Source organism: Mastigoproctus giganteus, chromosome 2 (genome assembly GCF_048544385.1).
Source record: "Mastigoproctus giganteus isolate SK-2022 chromosome 2, ASM4854438v1, whole genome shotgun sequence".
NCBI classification, from domain to species: Eukaryota; Metazoa; Arthropoda; class Arachnida; order Uropygi; family Thelyphonidae; genus Mastigoproctus; species Mastigoproctus giganteus.
In genome coordinates, this window is record NC_143576.1 from 253,529,948 (window position 1) to 253,554,349 (window position 24,402).

The window sequence follows — 24,402 nt, forward strand, 5'->3', positions numbered from 1 at the left end:
GCTGTGTCGTTCTCAGCTTCTCTTCCAGTCTTTTGGTGAGCGCCCAAGTTTCACTTCCATAAGTCATGGTGGGTAGTATACATTGGTTCATTCTTTTACGTTTCAGACAAATTGGGATATTGCTCCTCAGTATATAACTATATTTCTTGAATGCTATCCATCCAAAATTTATTCTTCTTTTGACTTTCAGCCATTTATCATTATTACATCTGATGACTTGTCCTGGATAAGTATGACTCCAACTTTTCAATTACTGCTCCTTCAATCATTATATCCCCTTCTATGGCATACTTGTTCGTCATTACTTTTGTTTTAGCCATATTCATCTTTAGTCCAAAATCCTTACTAACTCTGAATAACTGATAAAGATTTTCCTCTAATTCTTTGGGATCGTGGCTTATGACCACAATGTCATCTGCAAATTGTAAATGGTTTAGGTACTCTCCATTCACATTGACTCCTTTCTGCGACCAGTCTAATCTTCTGAAAGCTTCCTCAAGGGCAGCAGTAAACAGCTTCGGAGATAGTGTCTCCTTGTCGAACTTCTTTCTCAATTTTAAATTTACTGCTGTCTTTGTCTAGTCTAATAAAGGTGGTAACGTTCTCATATATTTTCTTCAAAATTATAATATATGGGGTATCTGTGCCTTGTCTTTCCAGTGCCCGAAACATTGCCTTATGCTGTATGGAGTCAAGTGCCTTTTCATAATCCACAAATGCCATAGTTGAGAATCCTGTCCTAAAGCCAGCTTGCTCTTTCAATTGATTTTCATCAAGTATTCTTTCTAATCTGTTAATAATTACCCTTGTGAACAACTTGTAGATGTGCAAAGAGGCATCCAGCAGTAAAAATCAACAACATCCCCATAAAACTGAGTAAGTTCAAATACCTTGGAATAGTTAAAGATGCCAAAGTGGGATAACAAGCTAATTTGTCGGTAATTTCCAATTTCTGATTTATTTACTTTCTTATGCAGCAAAACTATGGTTGCATTATTCCACTCCTTAGGCATCACACCTTTTCTAATGCATTTTGAGAAGTGTCTTGTCAGTTTTCGTGCCATGTCTCTTCCTCCCAATTTTAAAAACGGTACAGTAACTTCATATTCCCCCGGGGCTTCTGATTCTTCATTTTATTCAACGCATGTTCTACCTCATCAGGAAGGATATCGGGTATGTTGTACGTGTTACTAATTTGCGATCCATCTTCCCCATTGCTGGCATCATTTCCTTGTATAATTCTCTATAGTCGTCTTCTGCTATCTGAATTTTGCCTTCTCTACTATTTATAAGTACACCAATGCTATTCTTCAGTATCATTTGTCTTTCTGTATTACTGCTCATGGCTGCTGATTTAAGTACTTTGTTTTCCCTTAATGCTTGTTCTTCTTTTCTTGTGTTAAATCTTATGTCCACTCTTAGTCAGTATACTCAATTTTCTCCTTGTCAGTGTTTATCTTGCTCTTTATTTGTTGTCTTCGGTTCATCATGGCAAGTGTTTCTTGACTAAATTTTTCTTCTTTGGATTTCTTTTTACCTATAAGTTTCTTGGGCTTTATCACTTTCAGAAAGTTGCAATATTTCTTGGTGATATCTTGGTCCTGAGTCGTGTGCAGAAGCTCAAACTTGTTCTTAAGTTCCAGTACATACTGCTTTTTCTCTTCTGTTATCTCAAAGACCTTTGTATTATTTACTTGAGTCAGTTTTTTCTTTTCTTTTCTTACATCTATATCAAATGTGCATCTTACCATTCTGTGATCACTTTCAACATTTACCTTGTTCAGGATGGTAACATCATTCACAGTATATCTTCTGTTAGTGAGGATGAAGTTGATTTCATTAGTTGTTAATCCATTTGGGTTCTTCCCTGTCCACTTTCTGTTCACCCCTTTCTTGAAAAATGTATTCATTACTGACAGTCCTCGAGATTCTGCAAATGCCACAAGTCTTTCACCTCTTTCATTTCTTTCACCATTTCCAAAATTTTCTATAGTTCCCCTTTCTGTGCTGTGTTGTCTCTTTCGAACCTTAGCATTGAAGTTACCCATAATGATAGCGTAGTGGGTTTTCTGTTCATCTAGAAGACTCAATTTTGGTGTACATTTCTTCAACCTCTTCATCATCATGGCTCGATGTTGATGCATAAATCATAACCTTTAGCGTGTGCCTCTTAGAAATCTGAGTAGTAGTCTTGACCTCCTTGGTGATGTAATTTTGAATTCCAAAATGTTGTTTTTTATATCTTTATGGACCAGAAAGCCAACCCCACCTTTGCTCCTTGCACTGTTTCCATTGGTGTACAGCAGATTTCCACTTGATAAACTTATAAGTGATTTATTTCTTCTTCTTGGTTCAGCCAAATCGATGATATTCCAATTTACATTTTTTAATTCTTGTTCCAGCTCTAATATAACTTATAGTATAGAGCATTTTAGTCATAACTGTAGTAAATAAGTAGCTTGAAGGTCCTATTGATGTAGGTTGGCATATTTTTAGGTGTGCTAGATATATGCATAATGCATCTGTTGTAGTCATGTCCATCTGCATGTAACATCTCAATTCACAGTGGATGAATTTTCATCAAAATTTGATGTTTTACCCTTTTAAAAAAATTCGATGAGCCTATCCAAATTTCATTAAAATCTTACCAATAGAAATCTGCAATTTTTTTTTTTTTATACTCGTGTAATTTCTGAACTCCAGAGAATGAATTATCATGACATTTTATATATAGACATTTCAGAAACATTCTGTATTAGTAGTGGCAGATGATAGGCAAAGGCATCAGTTTAAAAAAAATAACACTTCCCACATCACATCTGTATACTTCTAGTAGTTTATGTAGTTCTGAATTTCTTCAGGCTGCCTATGTTCACAGTATCAATCGAAGCCCATTCCACCAGTGAACTCCCTGCTCGCAAAGGAAAACGTCTGCATATCTATACTGCAACCATCCTTCCTCAGTTTAAATTTGTCCACTCGTGTGCAGTCTGAGCAAGAGGAAGGATTCTGCTATCAGCTTCCTTCCTCCTGCTCAGTTTTCTTTTAGCCAGCCAGTTGTTGATTGCTAGAATAGGTTGCCTTCAAACGTAGTTGAGACTGACGCTTTGTATAAATTCAAAGATCAACTGGATAGTTAGCTATGTGAGGAAGTAAATAATTCGTATTTTCTTATATACTTTTTTTTTTTTTTAACCAGTGCAGCAAAAGCCTGTGGTTTCCTTGCACTATATGACCATTACTATATTACAGGCATTGATGTTTAGATTGGAATGTAGGAAATTTTCTTTTAATCAGTGATAGATTGCTGGAACAAGTTGCCCTCACAGGTAGTTGAGGGGATGACAGTTTGAATAAATTTATAGGTCAACTGGATAGTTACCTGTGTGAAGAAGGAAGCAAATTTGCATTTTCTTATCTACTTGTTTTTTTTTTTTTTTTTTCCAAGTGCAGCAAAAGCTTGTGGCTTTCTTATACTATATGGGCAATATTATTAATATCTGCAAACTTACACATTAAGCCCATCATAACTTAGTGATATCATTAATAAATAGAGAAAATAAGTGTCCAGCACTGAAACCTGGACAACTCCACTAATAACAGTAATCCAAGGAGAGCATTGCCTATTGATAACCACAATTTGTGTTCTTCCATTCACCATCTGTTTATTCACATCAATAACATATCTCTATTGCCACAGTGCTCCTTTTTATTCAGCATTATTTTATGTGAACAGTATTAAAAACCCTTCTGAAATCTAATTTTGCATCCAGTTCCTTTGTTATTGCAACATAGTATTTGATGACGTTGGTGAAACTTGATCACCCCTTAACATATCCATGCTGTGACTGCAGTATACAGCATTCTCTTCTAGAGTGTCATGCAGTGCTTCTTTAATGAGTTATTAATTTTTCCCTGGAACAGAAGTCAAGCTAAGAGGTCTGTAATTACTTATGTCACTCTTTGATTCCTCTTTGTGAATTTGGGGTACATTTGCACATCTAGTGTCCATGGGGTCCACCTCTGAGGATGCTCTCATCAATTCTGACAATGTTTGCTTACCTCTTTTGCTGCCTCCCTTAATATCATTGAATAGATCCTTTCCACCTCATTTGCTTTTTTTTATGCTTAGCTTCAGCAGCAACTTCTATTCACTTCCCTCTCAGTTATCACAAAATTACTTAGCTCCCTATTAGAATTTGATACGCTTCTGCCATCCCCATTCTTAAAAATATTTCTCATTTGTGAATGTGGATGCAAAATATCTATTCACTTATACTGTTCATATCTATGGACCAAAGTGATTCATCCTCTTCTACTGTTTACATAAACAAAGAAGCCCCTTCTGCTTTTCTCTGCATTCTTTGTCAGACTTCTTGTAATCTGCCTTAGCTTGTCCCTCCTTTATGATCTGATTGCAGACTAGTTTACTGTAGGCTTCTTTATCACCTGATGATTTGTGCATCACATATTTTTATTTTCTGCCACAAGTCTCATCTATTTATTTAATATTCATTTAGGCTTAAGCCTAGAATAGTATCTTTTAATTGGTATAAAAAGCCTAGTAGATTCTATGATTACTATTATGAATGTTTCCCATTTAGAATTCAACATTGGCAGCAGCAGCATCATCATCATAAAAAGCCCTTTTGTCTTTCCCATTAGTACTATTTTTGTTAAATCCTACATCAATACTCTGGGATCACTGCAACCTAGTGGTTCTTTTATGTCTTAATGCATAACGAGTCACTGCTGAAAATCAGATCAAGAGTATTGCCCCTTCTCTTGTTGCTTCTGTGACATGCTGTTTTAGAAAACAGCATGCCACAGAAGCAACAGTAAATCTACAAAAGTCTGGTCTAATACCTAATATACTGGAGGTGACTAAGTAGGTGTGGCCTCCACACCAGACAGAGGAAATACTTCCTCTCTATGTTGCTAGGTAATAGATGACTCAACTGGTGCAGTACCATCATTTTTGCTTATTGGAGGCATGAAGAGGTGAAACCCATGTTTAGTCTCCAGAGCAAATCTCTGGCACCTTCCCCTCCCCTATAATCTCTTGCAGCATGATTGAATGTCCTTTGAGGTTATGTTATGGGTATCATGGTGAAATCCAGACTTACTTAAGTTTTAAGTGTACAGCTCTAAAACAGTGTTTGCAGGTTGACCACTAGATAGTCTAGACTGAACCTGTTGGTAACTCTCTAGAAGGTATCTTGATCATCTAGTGTATAATCTCACTACCTCTACTTTGCCAGATAGTGAAGGGAGGTAGTCCAAGTGATATGTGGTGGGGGACATTGACAAGACTATGTTGTGTCAAACAACTGAGTATGTTCTTGCCATGTGTTCACCATATCCAAAAACTTCATTACTTCATACAACGTATCCTCCCACCTTTTTTAACTGTTGTCATGAATAATGAAATTATTGGAGCAAACTTACCTGCAAAAAGATCTAAACCTCCCAAACATTTTTTTCATTCATTTTACAAATATATGTGGTCACAGTTCCAATTTCAATGATATCCATTTCTGCTTATATTGCCAAGCCCCACTTACTTTTTCTGAGAGAATCTCACTTATTGGTTTATTCAACCACTGTTCATTTCAGTTTTCCTATTTATTTTTAGTGATATTTCTTTTGCTGCAAAGATAGTACATGTGCATATGTCTACTCTGATATTCCCTTTCACAGACTTGGTAATTTGGAATCTCCTTTTTGATCTTCTCTGGCTTAAAATCAGTTTATCTCATTCTGTTAAATTCATCTGTTGCCTCCATCATTCTCCCAACTCAAAATTACATAACTCTTTGAAACTTGACTTTCTCCTGTCGAACTTTCTTAACAGTGAGGCAATTTTCCTGCTGATTTTATTTAACGTTCACAACTCCAGCTGATGGTCATTTCCTAGTTGCTTGTACTCAGGTGGTCAAGATGCTTAAGTGTTTGCAATTACTAATGACTTTGCATTGATTTTTCATTTCAGCCAGATAATTCTAACCACAAAGTGAACTCTTGATGTTTTTCTTATGAACAACCCAAGTACGTGGTCGAGATGAGTGGTCCTATGGTCACCTCATATCACAACTTAATGATGGTCTCTTCTCCAGTGGAGCCTTTTTCTCATGGCTATTCTCAGCTGTGTTTGGCATTACAATAATGCAAAATGGGATGACCATTGAGATTTCCATTCTTCTTTTACCTGGATTTCTGTTTTAAATTTTCTAATGTCAATCAAGATAAGAACGTTGCATAAGGCAATTGGCTTGCAACAAGTAAAGTATTGGCAAAGCAGTTATTAATCAGTCTGAACCAGATTTTGAACAGGGTAAGAGTAGGAAACTTTCTTCTTGTCCAAATGGTAGTCAAGCATTCTGGCCTCTTACCAAAGCTATTATCTGTAACTTTTGCCCTTCCTAGTCCCACCTTTGTTAAAACCTCATTTTGGAAGAATGTGGATCTGTGGAACAGCTCTAGAGGAGAGCAAAAAGGTTGCCAATGGGAACAAAAATAGTATCTGTAGGCTAGGCATCTGCAAGGAGATGTGATTGAGATGTTTTAATCTTTAGAATGGATTTATTAATGTCAGTGCTGATGACATCATTACTCTGCTCCAGACTACACATGAGGGGAACATGAATTCAAGTTGAGAAAAGATGGTTGCATGATAGACATGTGGAGATCTGCCTTTAAGCAGCAAGTAGTTGACTGTTGGAACAAACTTCCACGGGTAGCCTAATTCTTTTTTGAATAAATTCATGGAAAAACTAGAGAAAAGAGTAGGTGACGTAGGAAGTTTTTTTTTTTGCTGATGCTGTATGAGCTTGTTTTTGCATCATTTACTACTAATACTAATTGTTTGATTATCTCACTTGTAATAATCAATGGCTTTTGTGTGATTACACTTATTGCAGGCTAGAAACAGCCCTCAACGTGCGAGAAGGATGCTGGACCAGTACAAATTGATCTAAAAAATTTTAATGTAGTGATCAGTCATAATTTTAAATTTAATCAAATCAAACATTGAACATTTAAATATCCTATTTCTTGAAAGAAAAGGTTAACAATTGTGTAAAAGTTCAGAAAATAAAAGTAGTGTGAAAATACAGTCTACTGATATGTTCCTGTTTTGTGATAGTTTAATATATTTCATTGTTATTATTCTTTATTACATAAGAATGAACATAAGATTTTATTAATTTATTTTTAGCATCTGACAACATTGTTATCCTCTAGTGACATGCAAGTTGTTCTAGGAGTTCTTAATCTTTTATATGTATTCAGGTATGAGATTACATAAGATAAAAACTAATTTGAAATTAATTTTTTTTATATGAGATGTATGAAAATCATTGTTGCAACTGGGCATCTGTATGCTCAAGTTAATTTGTCTTTTTTTGAAATTCTCAAGAGTCCTTCCACCAATTTGTAGAAATGGAGAAAGATGGTAATGAGTAACAGTCTCATTGTTGATTTTTGGAAAGGTTTAGTACTAAATGCATTTTTGTCAGTTCTGTATTTGTAACTTTTATGTGACTATACACACCTGGAAGCCATAATTGGTGGTCTGGCCTTAGTGATGATTAACTACAGCTTATACACTACAGAAATAATCAGGAGAAATGTTTTTTTTTTTTTTTTTGTTTTCCTTTAAAACGATTGTAATTTCTTGGGAAGAAGACATAAGTGGGAATTAACTAATTTTAAGATGAGATTAAACATCAGCATACTCAATGTAAATTTTTTAAAGGCAAAAAATGATCAAGTTTATTGAAACAAGCTGGAAGGAGAACATTCAACCATTTAGAAGCCAGTTTTGAGGACATTCTGAAATCCTTGTGGATGCTGTTTTCAAGTCTGGAGTAAGGAAAAATAAGGTGTTCGTAAGAATTGGTTATAGGAATGGCACATTATTTTTTAAATTAAAGAAATTGTGTGAATTATCAGTTAAAATTAAATTATGTGAATTAAGGAAATTAAATGGATTATGAAATAACACTAATTACAAGAAAACCATATTTTTTTAATATATATATATTTATATATATATTACAAAGGGTACTAGGAAAGTTTTGCAATATGACGCAACAATGAATTACAGGAAGCTGCTTGTTGCTGCATGTTGAGACATGTTCATACGTGCATAGTAGCCGCCGCGCCAAGTCGATGGGCTCAGTTATTCATTAGTAGTGAGAGTGTAAAGTGCTTGCGATGGCATCGTGGTCACGAAATGAGATAAGGACAGTTTTGCGGTATAATTTCGTGCGTGGTTTAACCATAGACCAGTGCTTAGAAGAAATGACTCTTGCACTAGATGATGATTGTCCACATCGTACAACGATATTCAGGTGGTATAGAGAATTCCAAAGGGGAAATTTCACTCTGGAGGATTCTGAGAGGCCGGGAAGGCCACGAACGTCAGTTACGGAGGAAAACGTTACTGCTGTGAGGAAAATGCTTGACGAAAACAGGCGAGTGACCTACCAACAGATAGAGGATACTTGGGGCCTAAATGCACCAGCAATTCGTTCGATTCTGCAAGATCATTTGCACGTGAAGAAACTTTGTTCTCTCTGGGTGCCGCATCAACTGACTGAAGAGCAGATGACACGACGTGTGACTTGGTGCCGGGAGATGTTAAAAAAGTTTGATAAGGGACAATCTCGGTATGTGAACAACATCGTGACAGGTGACGAGACTTGGCTGTACTATTACGATCTGCCGACCAAGGCTCAAAACAAAGTTTGGGTCTTTGATGATGACGACACACCCGTGATTGTCAGAAAATCCCGATCTGTAAAGAAGAAAATGATAGCTGTATTTTTCAAATCGAGTGGAATTGTGGAACGTGTCGTTTTGGACACGCAGAAGACAGTCACAGCTAAGTGGTATACTGAACAATGCCTGCCTAAAGTCATTGGATCTATGAAGAACTTGCGGCCAAAGTCAAGAATGGACACCTGGTACCTCCATCACAAAAATGCTCCAGCTCACCGCGCCAAAGCCTGCACTGAATATTTGACCACGACAGGACTGAAACTTCTCGAGCACCCTCCCTACAGTCCAGACCTTGCTTCCTGCGACTTTGCACTGTTCCCGCATGTGAAAATGAAGCTAAAAGGGAGGCGGTTTTCCAGTGATGAGGACCTTCTATGGGCTTGGGACAACGAGTGTGCTTTACTCCCTAGTGAAACTTGGCAGAACTAGTTTAAAGATTGGTTTCGGAGGATGGAGAGGTGTATTGAATGTAGAGGAAATTACTTTGAAAAAATTAAATAAACAAAGCTGTATTGCAAAACTTTCCTAGTACCCTTTGTATTTAAGATGTTAGTTTTAGTGGTAGAGTCTAATGGTGTATTTATAATAAAAATTTTAGCAGGTTATAGTGTATACTGAGAAACCAACCGGTAACATAACGGCCCAAGAAACATAAGAACCTATGTACGTGCCTACAGCAACCTGGAAGAAAAAAATATATATGCAATATAACATAAGGCAAAACCTTACATATCAAAATTATAAAATAATGTTAATTATAGGTATATAGATACATTGAAAGGGACTTTTTCGAGGGCTAACCCTCTCAATGTATCAAACATAATTAACAGGCTATCCGTTTCTGTAGTCATCGTCCAGCTTAACGGTGTCCAGAATATAGCTATGTAATATGAGATAGCAATACCAAATTAAAAGTCGTATCTATATTTACTCTATGGGTAGGAACCTATTCTATTATCCTCTACGATGTCTCCTAGAACTATCTATTTGTTAACATTACCATATGCTAGTTCCATATTTATATACAAAATTGCAGAGGGCGCTATAGATTTTTGAATTAATTTTGGCTATTTAGTGACATTATCTACAGTTACCAGGGGGAGCTTCGATCAGTTAGGTACTCATATATGCTACACGTGCGGACTTATTCTGTCTTTCTTACATTTTCTTTGCAGTGGTAAGCATTTTATATATATAAATTTATCTTATACTTATTGACTCTTATTGTTATATCTAATAACCAGGATCCCTTACTATAAGGGGCGGGAAGTTACACTTGCGGTTTTATCCTAAGTAAAATTATGCTTCACCTTTTCTATGCTTTTTACTTTTTACTGTAATAATTCTACTTTTCATACCTCGTGAACTATTAGAATTATTCGAGGGGGATTGAGGAACTATACCTATACTTTACTCTACTTCTGTTTGCCTTCTTTAGCTTATGCTACTATTGCTTTGTGTTATTTTTAGCATATGCTACTAATACTTATGCTACCTATACGATATATAATATACCACATATGTATATGTTTAACAAAGGATGGATCTCTTTCTACATTAGCTACGTATTATTATCTTTTTGTAAATTAGCTATCCGTTGGGCTAACAGTCATCTAGTCAGCTAATTACTAAATTGGAATATATTGATTTTAGTTAACTGTAATATATTTTGGTTTTGTGATCTAATACTACATTACCTTCATTTGGTATTGCTATCTCATATTACATAGCTATATTCTGGACACCGTTAAGCTGGACGATGACTACAGAAACGGATAACCTGTTAATTATGGTTGATACATCGAGAGGGTTAACCCTCGAAAAAGTCCCTTTCAATGTATCTATATACCTATAATTAACATAATTTTATTTTATAATATAATTTTGATATGTAAGGTTTTGCCTTATGTTATATTGCATATATATATATATATTTTTTTTTTTCCAGGTTGCCGTGCACGTACATAGGTTCTTATGTTTCTTGGGCCGTTATGTTACCAGTTGGTTTCTCGGTATACACTATAACCTGCTAAAATCTTAAATAATATACAGACGGATGTAATGTTAAATCAAATAAGATGGCATTAATCGGATCTGTGTTGGTTTATTTATTTATTAAATTAAATTTGGTATATTTATTATATTTAGTTTATTGATTATGCATTTTACATACTTTGGATACATTTTTATGCATTTTACATACTTTGGATACATTTTTATGCATTTTACATACTTCTCAGAAAACTTAATATCTGACTGCATAATTATCCCCAGATCTCTTTCATTCTCCACTACCCTGAGTTTAACACCACACAGTTGGTACATTTCTCCTGAGTTGCTACTACGCATATGCAGTACTTTGCATTTGTTAAACTTCAGTTGCCACTTCGCAGCCCAACTGCCCAACGTTTCTAGATCCTATTGCAGTAGCATACTGTCATTACTGTCAATAACAACTGCCAACCTTTGTATCATCTGTAAACTTCAACATTGAGCCTGATATACCTTCATCAATATCTTTGATAAATATATTCAAAACAACAATGGGCCCAACAGTGAACCCTGGGTGACTCCACTAATAACATTAGTCCATGAAGAGTAGTGTCCATTGATTACTCCCCTTGTCTTCTCCCACTCAACCATCATTTTATCCAAAAAAAAAAAAAAAAAAAAAATTGCTTGTAATGCTATACTGTTCCAATTTGTATACTAGTCCATGTGCAACAGTATCAAAAGTTTTCTTGAAATCCAAGCAAGTTATATCAAAATTATTTTTTGCATCAAGTTTCTCTGTGACCACATCATAGTATCCAAATGTGGATACTCTTGTTCCCAAAGTGTTTAGTTTTCACATCAGCACAATCTCCACCTGTGATTTATAAAAAATAGCTGCAACGCTTGGATGAAGAGTGATATTTTTGCTTCATGGTTTGAAAGTGAGAGTGTACCATTTGTGAGATGCCACTTGCTTTCCAAAAAAACTTGAAGAAAAGGTTCTCTGTTACTGTTGAATCACTTCCCAATTTCACTTCCCTTCAGCTGATATCCTGAAATTAAAAGATGGCAAGATCAGAGTTGTTTCTGCCAAGAAATGCACTATTTCAGTCAATGGATCAGCATTATTTGAGCCTTCAAAGTCTATTATTGTGTGCTATATGCTGGTGTTGTGAACTTGGATATTCTAGTTCTAGAATTTCTGGAAATTTTAACACAAAGATGCATACAATATTGGATTAACTTGGAAGAAAGTAAGCTCAACAGCAATTGAAAACTGCTGCAAAAAATATATGAAAAGACAAGATCACTAATAATAACCTCTAATTAGCTGCAGGATATTCAGAACAAGCAGCAAAGGCTGCTTGTAATGTTTTTGGTGAGAGTCTTGGAGCAAATGACCTGGCTGCTTGGATTGAGGTGGATGCAGAAGCTCCAGTTGTGTATTACATGAGCAAGGAAAAAATCCTCTGTAAGCAGCAGAAGACAATCAACAAACAGAAGGCCAGTGACAGGTAGTGTCTGAGTAGATATAATATTGGTGACTCTTGTAAGGAAAAAAGCTATAATGCTTTGCTTATAATGTGGGCATTAAAGTTCTCTTGAGTCCCGCATTATATTGAGGTTGCACCGTGTTTTATTTTTGGGTAATATGTAAGTCTGTTTCTTAAAAATCACATGCCAATAATTAATGATGCATACCAAAAGGAATACTATATTGAAAGAATATTAAAATTTACATTGACATTTGTTTTTAAATACATGTTTTTCTTGTTTTTTTTAACCGTTTCTTGTCTCCTTTGTGTTTGGAGAGAGTGTGTGTAGCTGTGGAACTAGAATCTGATCACAGCTAGGACACCAGAGAAATTTAGGTACCAGCTAACTGAAAAATCACAACCACCTAAAACTGTGTATTTGTTAATTTTTCTGTTTTCTATGCAATGTTTAGAACTTTATCAGATCTGGGTAATAATTGCTGAAAAGAATATACATTAAAAAGTGCAATCATCAGAGTCTATGTAGTCTAATTTATTCCAATAATTATTTTATTTACTGCATGTCAGAAAATATTTACAGAATTCTCACTTGAACTAAGATTTATCTTTTCTTTCAGTAAAAGATCTAATTTCATTACACGGTTGAATGTTGAAAGGAGGCAAGTTCTACTTCTTAGGTTAATGTATTTAGCAGAGGTAAGCTATTGCATGTGAAGTATAAAATTTCAAAATTTGTTATAAAACAAAATTAGCTTGATTGTGTGTGTGTGCATGTGCACGTGAGCATGTGTGCTTCAAAATTGTGAGTATGCTGCATGGATAATTCAAAAATTGATATTTTATAAAATACACTGAAACTATGCCATTGATTAAACTGAATCCTTCCATTGGTAATATCAGAATGGGATCTCCTTTGCATCTGTGATGTTAAAATTTGTTTTGAGTATTGAAATAAATAATAACAGTAGTAAAATGATTGTTGGGATGGAAATCTACTGTCAGAAATCTCATCCTTTCATTTAGTTTGAGAACTGAATGATGCTTACAGAATTACTAAATATACTTAACTCCATCTATAAAATTTTTTGTCTATCTCAGATAACTTGAATAAAATGTAAATGGAAAAATATAAAATCAAATATAATGTTTGGTTAAAGCTGGATTAGTAGAAAAAAGAAATAGATTAAAATTTAACAAAACATAAAAGCATTTGCTACCACACTAACTATGCATTATTTTATATATAGGTAGCAAATTGTGCAATACGTAGTCTCAAAAAGCACTATACAGTAATTTACAGCAGGCACAATGGATGACTATGGTAAAATCCATGTGGTGATCATGCATAAAGTATAACCCAGCCTTTTTAGTATATGTGCTTCAACCTTGTCATCTGTACAGGTTGATGATACCTCCTACCGATTATCATGTTGCTTGTTTTCCAGATTAGCATTACTGGGATTGACTTCTCACAGACCAGGTTCCAGGAAGGCAGAAATTTGCCATGCACTGCATTTCCAACATAGCAGTTCCTCCAACATGCTAATTCAGCTGCTGCTTTGACAAGTGATCCTGAGATAGGTCGCATGGGGATTAATTGTCTAGTAGGCTCACCTGCAAGGATCTTCTGTGTTGACCCTATGTTCCTACATTCAAAGCATGAGTGATAGGATTCAGAGTGGCCTGGAGATGTGGGTATGGTGTTTGAGTAGACCTGGCATCACTGCCACTTTAATTTATTGCTTTCCAGATAGTGAGCATCCCTTTAGGCTTTGTGGTGGGTGGGAAACTCAGTCACTGAATGCCAATAAAATTATACGAATAGTGATTGCTATTATTCTCTTCTGAGAGATTTACATTATCTCTAACGAGGTCTTGCACAACATTTTGTTGCAGAATTCAATATTGCCACTGCAATTAAGAGACCCAGAACAGAATCCATATCAGGTCTAATCCTCAGGTTCCCAATTATTCATTCAACATGTTGTAGGGGAAAAAAAAACTTTTTTATACAAGAGGGCCAGAAAGATTTTCCAAGTTTCCAAAATCTGTCAAATAGTTAGTCATCTGGATTATATTAATTGAGACAAAATTACTTAAATCAGTTTCTGCCGGTGGAGGAATACCAGGCATTGTTAGCATTAGCATTAGTAGAGGCATGTGATGCAAGAAAGCAAGCTTATTCAGCATCAGCCACAAAAAAAAAAAAAAAAAAAAACACACACCACTCCCATTTCACCCCTCCGTTCGTTCAAAATACCTGTCCAGTTGAGCTTTAAATTTGTTTAGGCTATCAACTTCAACAACAAGTGATGGAAGTCGGTTCCACCAACCAACCACCCGCTGGCCAAATGCAAATTTCCGCACATCCGTCCGTCCTCAATTTGAATTTATGCCCTGTGAGGTGATTATTCTGAGCAAGATGAAGAATCCCATTGGCATTGAGCATGCTCAAACCATTCAAAGCCTTATACACCTCTATCAGATCACCTCGCCGGTGCCTAGTCTCCAGACTCTGTAATTTGCAAAACTTAAGCCTTTCTTCGTAAGAGCAACCCTTTGTTCCATTCACTAATCTTGTTGCCCTTCTCTGTACCCGTTCCAGCAGCTCTACATCCTTCTTGAAATGAGGCCTCCAGACCTGTATACAGTACTCAAGATGTGGCCTAACCATTGCCTTATACAAGGGAATAATCACCTCCTTATCCCTGCTAGAAAAATTCCTGTATATCATTGACAAGACACCATGAGCTACTCTTGCAGCTCGTCTGCACTGCTCAGAGAACTTCATATCTGCCTGCACAATTACCCCCAGGTCCTTTTCATTCTCCACCACTGTCAGTGTACTACCGCAGAGTTGATACATTGCTCTGGGGTTACTGTTTCCCATATGTAGTACTTTACATTTGTCAATGTTAAACTTCATTTGCCACCTCTCATCCCATCTGTTCAACCTTTCCAGTTCAACCTATCCTGTTGCAGCAGCACAGCGTCAGTAGTGTCCTTAACAACCCTGCCAACCTTTATCATCTGCAAACTTGGACATTAAACTTGATATCCCATCATCAGTATCATTCATAAACACCGAAAACAACAACGGACCCAACACTGAACCCTGAGGAACTCCACTAATAACATTAGTCCACGTTGAGCAGTGACCATTGATTACCACTCTCTGTCTTCTGCCACTCAACCATCCCCTTATCCATAGCAGCAATTTGCCTCCAATGCCACACTGCTCCAGTTTGTGCAGCAGTCTTCCATGTGCAACAGTATCAAAAGCCTTTCTAAGATCCAAATATATAATATCAAAGTTATTCCCTGCATCCAGTTCTTTTGTGACTACATCATAGTATCCAATCATATTGGTCAGGCAAGACCTGCCCTTAACAAAACCATGCTGCGTCTGAGCTATAACTGAATTCTTGTCTAGATGATCCTGCAGTGCTTCTTTAACCAGTGCTTCTTTAACCAGTGCCTCCATTAATTTACCTGGAACAGAAGTTAAACTAACAGGTCTATAATTACTTGTGTCAGCCTTTGATCCTCCTTTTTGAATTGGGGTTACATTTGCACATCTCCAGTCTATGGGTACCTCCCCTGAGTCCAAAGAAGCTCTCATAATTATGGCTAGGGGTTTGCTTACTTCCTTTGCTGCCTCCTTTAATATAACTGGATAGATCCCATCCACCCCAGGTGCCTTTTTTTATGTTTATCCTCAACAATCTCTCCTCCACTTTCCTCTCAGTTATTACAAAATCATCCAGCTCACTGCCAATGTTTACTTTACCTACATCATTCTCCTTCCTGAATAACTCCTCATGCGTGAATGTAGATGCAAAATACTCGTTTAGATTGTTAGCCACCTGAGCAGGATCCTCAACTGTTGAACCATCAATATCCAGTGGACCAATCTGATTCATCCCTTTCCTTCTTGAGTTTAAATATGTAAAGAACTCTTTTCTGTTTTTCTTTGCATCCTTTGCCAAGGATTTTTCGTAGTCTGCCTTTGCCTGCCTAATCTCCTTTGTGACTTGGTTACAGACCAACTTATATCTATCATAGGCTTCCATGTCACCCAATAATTTGTATGTATCCCATGCATTTTTCTTCTCTGCCACATGTCTCATTAGTTCATCTGACAACCATTTAGGCCTAAACCTTGAACAATATTTCTTAGTTGGTATGTAAAGCCTAGTAGCCTCCAAGATTAGTTCCTTGAATGCTTCCCATTTTGAATTTGCTGTTGGTAACATCATCAGTTGGTCCCACTGTATAGAATTTAAATACTGTCTCAGACCATCATAGTCGCCTTTACGAAAACAAAAACCCTTCCCTTTACCTCTGATGGTAGTTACCTCCTTGAGTAAATCCCACTTCAACACACTGTGATCACTGCCACCTAGTGGTTCATTTATCTGCAGATTCTTAATGCATGAAGAATCACTACTGATAATCAGATCAAGAGTATTGCTCCCTCTTGTTGCCTCACGAACATGCTGATGTAGAAAACAATCATTACAATCATTCAATAAATCCACAAAAGCCTTGCTAGTGTGCGAGTGACCAACCCACAAATTCCAGTCATTATCTGGGAAATTAAAATCCCCCATTATAAGACTCTGATTTACTGGCCCACTCTATTTCCCTGTACAATATCTTATTATACTCATCAGAGTCATTAGGCCTATAGCACACTCCTACTCTCAATTTTGATTTCCCTATGCTTATGTCACACCAAACTGACTCGACACTGCCCTGTCCATCGATGTCGACTGGCTTCACTTCCTTGGTTTTTATGTGTTTCTTAACTAATAGCATAACCCCTCCCCCCTTCCTATCCTGTCTATCCTTTCTGTAGACGTTGTACTCCTCAAATTGCAGTTCTGCATCCCTTATATCTGTGTGATACCACGTCTCTGATATCCCAACAATATCTGCCTTTGATGTTTTGAGCAATACCTCAAATTCATCAAATTTGTTTACTAAACTCCTAGCATTGGTGTACTTGCGTCACGCAAGTATACCTGCACCTGTTTCTATTCTTAGCTACCCTAACACAACCCATGTGTTTACTTGTACCGCAATGGCTCCCAGCAGTCTCTGAAATATCATGCATCTTGTTTTTCAGGCTTCTGCTCATTCTAATAGAAGCAGTGCAAGAATCTTTCACCTCTGCCAGTGGCTACTGTCAATCTATTGGTCTTTGTCTCCCCCCAAGCTAGCAGTTTTCCGACCCACCTAACACTGCCTCGATAGCATCAGCAAATATTCTTGCACCCTTTCTATTTAAGTGTATCCCATCCCTGTAGAAGCAATCTCTCCTGTTAACAAGTACAGTCCAGGCTGAAAAAAATTCCACCCCTTGAGCCTTGCACAATCTTTCCAGGGCCGAATTGATCGACAAGGCTCTCATCATATACTCCCTCCTATCGTGTCTGGGCAGAATTGCAGACACTTTCAAATTCAATCCTAATTCACGGCTTTTTTTCGACAGTGACCTGTACTTACCAAGTAATTCCGCCGGTCTCCTACTCTTAATATCATTAGTGCCAACGTGTACAACTATATCACCTTTTGTGCCCTTAAAAGATGATATCCGCTCCAACGTCATCAACCTTTGCCCCTGGCAGACATACCCTGGTCCTATTCCACCTATCCTTTTTACAAAGCATGTTCCCCGTTTCCCTGACAATAGAGTCACCAACAACTACTAGTTCCTGTGGGACCAGCGCATTCTGCCTAGGGGGCTCCTCTGTGTTGCCTGATGACCAAGTGCAAGCTCTGGCGTTGATGTGGGCAGCTGAGAGCTTGATGGGCCCCTCAATTTATTTCCTTCGAGGGCATCCATCCTGTCCTTCATGCTCTCATAAAGGCCCATAACAACGCTGAGTTGTCGCCTGATTTCCTTGCACTCCTTACATCGTGCACACACAAAGACATCCCCCTTGGCAGTATCATGTCCCATACCCGACTGCTCCGCAAACATCAAGCAAACAGTGCATTTTAAAAGACTGTGATTCAGAGGGCAACTGACCCCCTCAGTTCTCCCCTGAACCACAGCACTCCCATTAGCTTGAGCCTTTTGCTTTGCTGCTCTGGTCAGAGTCATGATTCCGATTTAATTCAATAAAATTTCAAAACAAAAATTAAATCCTTAAGTTATATCCCAAAACAGTTATGTTATATATATATATTTTTTCGGTATCTAGTGTTTTCTACGAGTTCCCTTTATACAACTTCCATATCACGTGTACCACTATAGTTATGTATTAATTATTTGTTACGATTAAGTCGTTATATATATATAGAGTTAAAAATACAATTTAATTGACAATAAAGTTTATCAAGATTAATAGATTTACTGATTAATTGACAATATTATATTATGCACTATACTACACTAAGCTTATGCTATCGTGTAAAAATGGCGGGAATTCTCGAATGGTACTTCTACGGACTCATAAGTATTGATTAGCTTCCAAATCTCGCTATCTCAATTTAGAATAAACTAAGGATCCTGACTAGGTCTATAATCTACTTATAGAAGATAATTTGATATAACAATTGGTTAATAAATCGACTAAATTTGGTTAAAAAAAAAGACCTCTCGTTCAGTTTGTAACACGTGGATTTGATACTGTTACCGATACTAAGTAATACCTACAAAATCTCTGTCTAAGTTAAACTTTAAACTAAGTATCGTAACTAGGAATATAAAGCTACTCTAGAAAATAAGTTAATATGACAATTTAAGCTAATAAATCAGAAAATAAATCAGGAAAAACTTCTCTGTTCCAAGAGCTTCAAGGAGATTCGGCCGCACAGGCTAATCTCGCACCCAGGTTGCCCCATTAAACACCAAATTCTTCCATTGGTGTAATATCAGAATAGGATCCCCACAAGGAAATTTGTTCTGAGTTGAAATAACAAGAAGTAACAGTAGTAAATTGTTTGTTGGGATTCAGATTTACTGCCAGTTAGAAATCTTATCCTTCTCTGTTGACATCACTAGTTTGAAAGACTAGAGATGTCTGTAGAGGACCAGTAAACTCACTTTCATTTTGGCCAGTACACATTTCACGTGAAAAATGGTTAATTGGTTAATTGTTCAAGTGATGCCATACTTTATATAAGATTTTCTTGAACTTGAGTGCCATATGTCATTTCAGGCAGCAGTTTGGCATATGATTGTATGATTCCATGCTGCTATTATTTTCTGTGTGAGTGTAGGCTATTGCTGGTTAACGTTATTTATTTAATTATTTATTTAATTAATCTTTTCATTATACAATTTTAATTTTGTATGTGCACTCACACATTTAAAATTATATAACACAAAGCTATGTTGTAGCTAGCTCCTCTCTGGCAATATTTGTTGGTTTTCAATGGTTCTTTTACATAGTATAATAGTTGTAATTTTTTTTGCATTGTTTGTTGTTACACAATGTTTAATTTATATTCTTAATGAATTTTGCTATGGACAAATTCATAAAATTTTGAAAACAGTAAAGCAACATTAGGATTTATCTACCTGCTTTTATAGAATAGGCAAAGAAAAGTGCAAAGACTAAAAGATATTGGTTTCTCTAATTCTGTGGCTGCCATGCATTATTTGTGGTTCAGCATAAGGACAAGTTGTCCTATGCTGACCTACTAATAAGTAACACTTCTCTAAAAAGAAATGTATAACGTTGATTCTTTTTATAGAGGTAACAATGTGCCTCCCCCCATTATAGACAACCATTTAAGCATCAGTGGGAGGCTACCACACTTCAAGTACGGCATTTAACAATCTAGTGGTGACTTTCCTCTCAAGATGAGAGATGTCAAAAGGTGTCAATAGTAACTTTTCAAATATGAGCTAAGAAAGCTGTGATCCTCTCTGTAAGCAAAAGTGAAATGCTAGAAAAATATGGCAAAATTTTTAAAATTATCTGTTTTTTTTTGTTAAATTGTTGATATATGTAAACAGCAATGCTGTAGAGCAAATACTGTCTGATGACATCCACAGTCCATATATGGGGGTAAATCTTTAAATGTCAATGATGTGTTAAAAGTTGATGATTCATCGTCACCAGGAGGCTGCATTCAGTATTTATAATTTTTTAATTGTTTTATATTCCATTCATTCGTATTCTAATTGAAACATAACAAGTATGTGTGGTTGATAAAAGCCTTGTTGGTAAGCATCCAAAGTACCTTTATTTTAAAGCTTCTTGACCAAATATCACTTTTACTTGTGTGTGGGGGTGGGGTTGTTTTCTTACTCTCAGATTATAAAAGAATGTATATCAATACTTGTATGTATTTTTTTCATATCATGTTGGATTACTGTGTTTGTAGTTTAGTATTCAGGATTAGTTGTGTATGAGAGGGAATATCCGCTGGTTCCCCGTTGCTTGCAGTGTGTGTGTGTGTGTGTGTGTGTGTGTGGGTGGGTGGGTGGTATGTAGACCTGACTGTAGTTGGACATAATGATATAGGAACAGGAGATGCCTCTGTGCAGCCTGTGTCCACCAAATATGGAGGATGCAGAAAGATCAGGGAATGACCACTGCATATCCCAGGAGCAATATGGCCTTAGTTGCTAATGCTCCTAAAAGAAAAACAAACAAAAAACAAATAGCCTCTGTGCATGTGCACCACGTCAGAGAGAGAGAGAGAGAATTCAGCAAAGTTTAATCTTTTGTTGGATGAATTTCATTGCTTGAAGAAAAAGATCATTGTGCTTGAAGAAATTGAATCAGTGGGCCCAACAAATATTGGGCAACAGAATGGGATCACTACAAGCAGAATGCACTTTCTTCCCAACAAGTAGTTATTCTTGTTGACTTTGTCATGAAAATGGGGAATATTTTATACAATAAGGATAGGTGGAATAGGAGCAGAGTGTCTTCCAGGAGCAAAAGTTGATATTGTAGAACAGTTCTTTTAAGAGCACAAAATGTGATATTTTTGTACATGCTAATATTAATAAAGATAAGCATTCTATGAAGTATGAGATGATGTTGAGTAAAAGCCATGAGATAGGGCAGAATTTGAAGAATTTTGCTATGACATGATAGTACAGAGTTAATTAGCATTAGTAGAGGTTGCATCATCATGTTGATGCAAGAAAGCAAGCTTATGTGGCAATAGCAAAAAAAACAACCCCACCATATCTCTTACATCCATTCCCTCTAAACATTTGTTCAGTTCCTCCTTGAATTTAAATAAGCTATCAACTTCCACCAATAACAGATTGAAGTTTGTTCCAGCAATCAATAACCTGCTGGCTAAAAGCATATTTCTGCACATCTATTCTATAACTCCTCAATTTTTCCAAATCTTTCCTCAATTTGAATTTATGCTCCCTCAGGTTTGTATTCTGTTGAGCCTGCTCAACCCATTTAAGGTGTTATACACCTCAATCAGATCACCTCACAGGTGCCTAGTTTCCAGATGCTGCAGTTTTCAGAACTTAAGCCTTTCTTGGTAAGATCACCCCTTTGTTCCCCTAACTAATCTTGTTGCCCTTCTCTGTACTCGCTCAAGCAACTCTATATCCTTCCTAAAATGAGGCCTCCAGACTTGTGCACAGTACTCAAGCCGTGGCCTGACTATTGCCTTACACAAAGGATAATCACCTCCCTTTCCCTACTATTGAAATTCCTGTATATCATTGACAGTATTCCATGACCTGCTCTGGCAGCCTGTCTGCATTGCTCAGAAAACTCCATATCTGATTGCACAATTACTCCCAGGTGGTCTTTTTCATTTTCTATCACCCTAAGTGTAGAACCATACAGTTGGTATGTTACTCTGGGGATACTGCTACCTATATGCAGTACTTTGCATTTGTCAATATTAAGCTTCAGTTTCCTCTTCTCAGCCCATCTGCCAAACTTTTCTAGATCCTGTTGCAGTAGCACACTGCCATTACTGTCATTAACAACCTTGCCAACCTTGATGTCATTTGCAAACTTCGACATTAAGCCTGATATACCTTTATCAATATCATTGATAAATATACAAAGCAACAGTGGGCCCAACACCGAACCCTGGGGGATTCCACTAATAACATTAGTCCACCAAAAGCAGCATCCGTTGATTAGCACTCTCTGTCATCTCCCACTCAACCACCCTTTTATCCATTGTAGCAACTTGCCCTTAATACCATACTGCTCCAATTTGTATGGTAGTGTTCCATGTGCAACAGCAAGCTTTCCTGAAATCTAAGTAATGGGTGGTTATAAAATAAGTTTCCCTATTCAGGAGACCCTAGTACCAAAAGGGTTAGAGATAGTGCTGTGAAAATTGGTGGGTATGTCATTTAGGGTATGGGAAAGCAATTTGTGGAAGGGAAAAAATAGTACAAATTTCTGCCACCAGGGGAGAAATTGGCACTATAATCATGAGATGGAATACTTAACTTAGGATTAGATTTTAATATCAGAACTTAGAAATCTACAGATATTGTTCTATGTGTTTTCCTTCACTTGAGATGACATTCTGAAAACTGAGGAATGCGTGCAACACAGTTTTGCCTAGCATCTCATTGGGGATGTTGACTTCATGCTGTTTAATGCTTGCTTTCAAATCGACAAGCATCTATGTCGCCACGGTAAACTCTGGCTTTCAGGTATTCTCATAGCCAGAAATCACAGGGATTGAGATCTGACGATTGGGCTTGCCAGAACGGCAGAAAGTCTCTAGAAATGATGCGATCATTTCCGAACGTTGAACGGAGCGGTTCCTTCACTTGTCGACCAACGTGGGGAGGGGCACTGTCTTACACAAACACTACAGTCTCCAGGCATTGCCTTTCTTCCAGGGCGGGAATAATGTGATCTCTTAGAAGAGTGCAGTACCGTGCTCTAGTTACTGTACACCTTATGGGGCCATGAGGTGTAGACTCTTCAAAGAAAAATGGTCTGATTATAAACTGCTGTGAATCCACATCATAATGTAACATATGGACTTTGTAGTGGTCTTCCATGCACAACAGATGGATGAGAAGTTTCTCATATTCGGCAGTTAAAGTGCATTTACAGCCTCATGAAGAGTGAAATGTGCCTCATCAGACCACAAGATCATTCGAGTCTATGTATCATCAAGTCCCATACGAGCCAGAAATAGAGCAAAGTGTGTTCGTTGCTGATCACAAGACTTTATTTTTTACACTACATGAATCTTGTACGGAAACCAGCATAAAATTATTCGAAGCACTTTACATGCAGTAGGACAAGGACAGTTCAAGTCTCTCGACACAAAACTCTGACACTACTGACTGGTAGTGGTTTGGATTCTGACCTGGAGGCCATTGCAACTGCCACTACCTCCATTCTGATATGTGGTGTCCCCCGCCTGGAATTATACCTAACTTCCCGGTCGCTTCATATTTCTTTATCAGTTTTTGAATCCCCACTGATATCAAAGGTCCTTTAAGCAAACCTTTGTTTCCATTATTCACATAGTGCTGCATTACCGTTACTATTATTCTGGTAGAACAGTTTTACTAAAAGAGCACGTTCCTTTTTTGTAAGAGCCATAATGGTTATTGATGGTGGCATTGGCCTTTCTGCTTTTATCTAACAGGATGTCATTTGCATAAGCAGCGTGTTTTAAAGTAAATGACAACTTTTACATATGTGGAGCATTGTTTTTCCCCTGGTCGCAGAAATTTGAACAAATTTTTTTCTTTTACAAATCGCTTCCCCATACCCTAAATGACATACCCACTGATTTTCACAATGATAACTCTTACTGTTTTGACACTAAAATCTCCTGAATAAGGAAACTTATTTTATAACCACCCGGTATATGATATCAAAATAATTTTTTGCATCCTTTGTAACGACATCATAGTATCTAATCACATTTGTCAGACAAGACATTCCCTTAACAATTCCATGCTGTCTGAATTATTACCGCAGTCTTGTCTAGTACAGGTCACCGTTGAAAAAAAGCCATGAATTAGGGTTGAATTTGAAAGTGTCTGCAATTCTGCCCAGACACGATAGGAGGGAGTACATGATGAGAGCCCTGTCGATCAATTCGGCCCTGGAAAGATTGTGCAAGGCTCAAGGGGTAGAATTTTTTTCAGCCTGGTCTGTGCTTGTTAACAGGAGAGACTGCTTCTACA

At 37.0% G+C, this 24,402-nt stretch overlaps 1 protein-coding gene across 6 annotated transcripts in view; it reads left to right on the forward strand.

Moving 5' to 3' along the window:
* Positions 1 to 24,402, forward strand: part of HUWE1 (HECT, UBA and WWE domain containing E3 ubiquitin protein ligase 1) — a 1,105,343-nt gene that overhangs the window by 120,374 nt on the left and 960,567 nt on the right. For all 6 annotated transcript variants that reach the window (XM_090389849.1, XM_090389845.1, XM_090389850.1 and 3 more), the window contains exons 6-7: positions 7,217 to 7,290; positions 12,893 to 12,971. In XM_090389849.1, the coding sequence (XP_090245975.1) occupies positions 7,217 to 7,290; positions 12,893 to 12,971 (153 nt within the window). The remainder of the gene's footprint in view (positions 1 to 7,216; positions 7,291 to 12,892; positions 12,972 to 24,402) is intronic.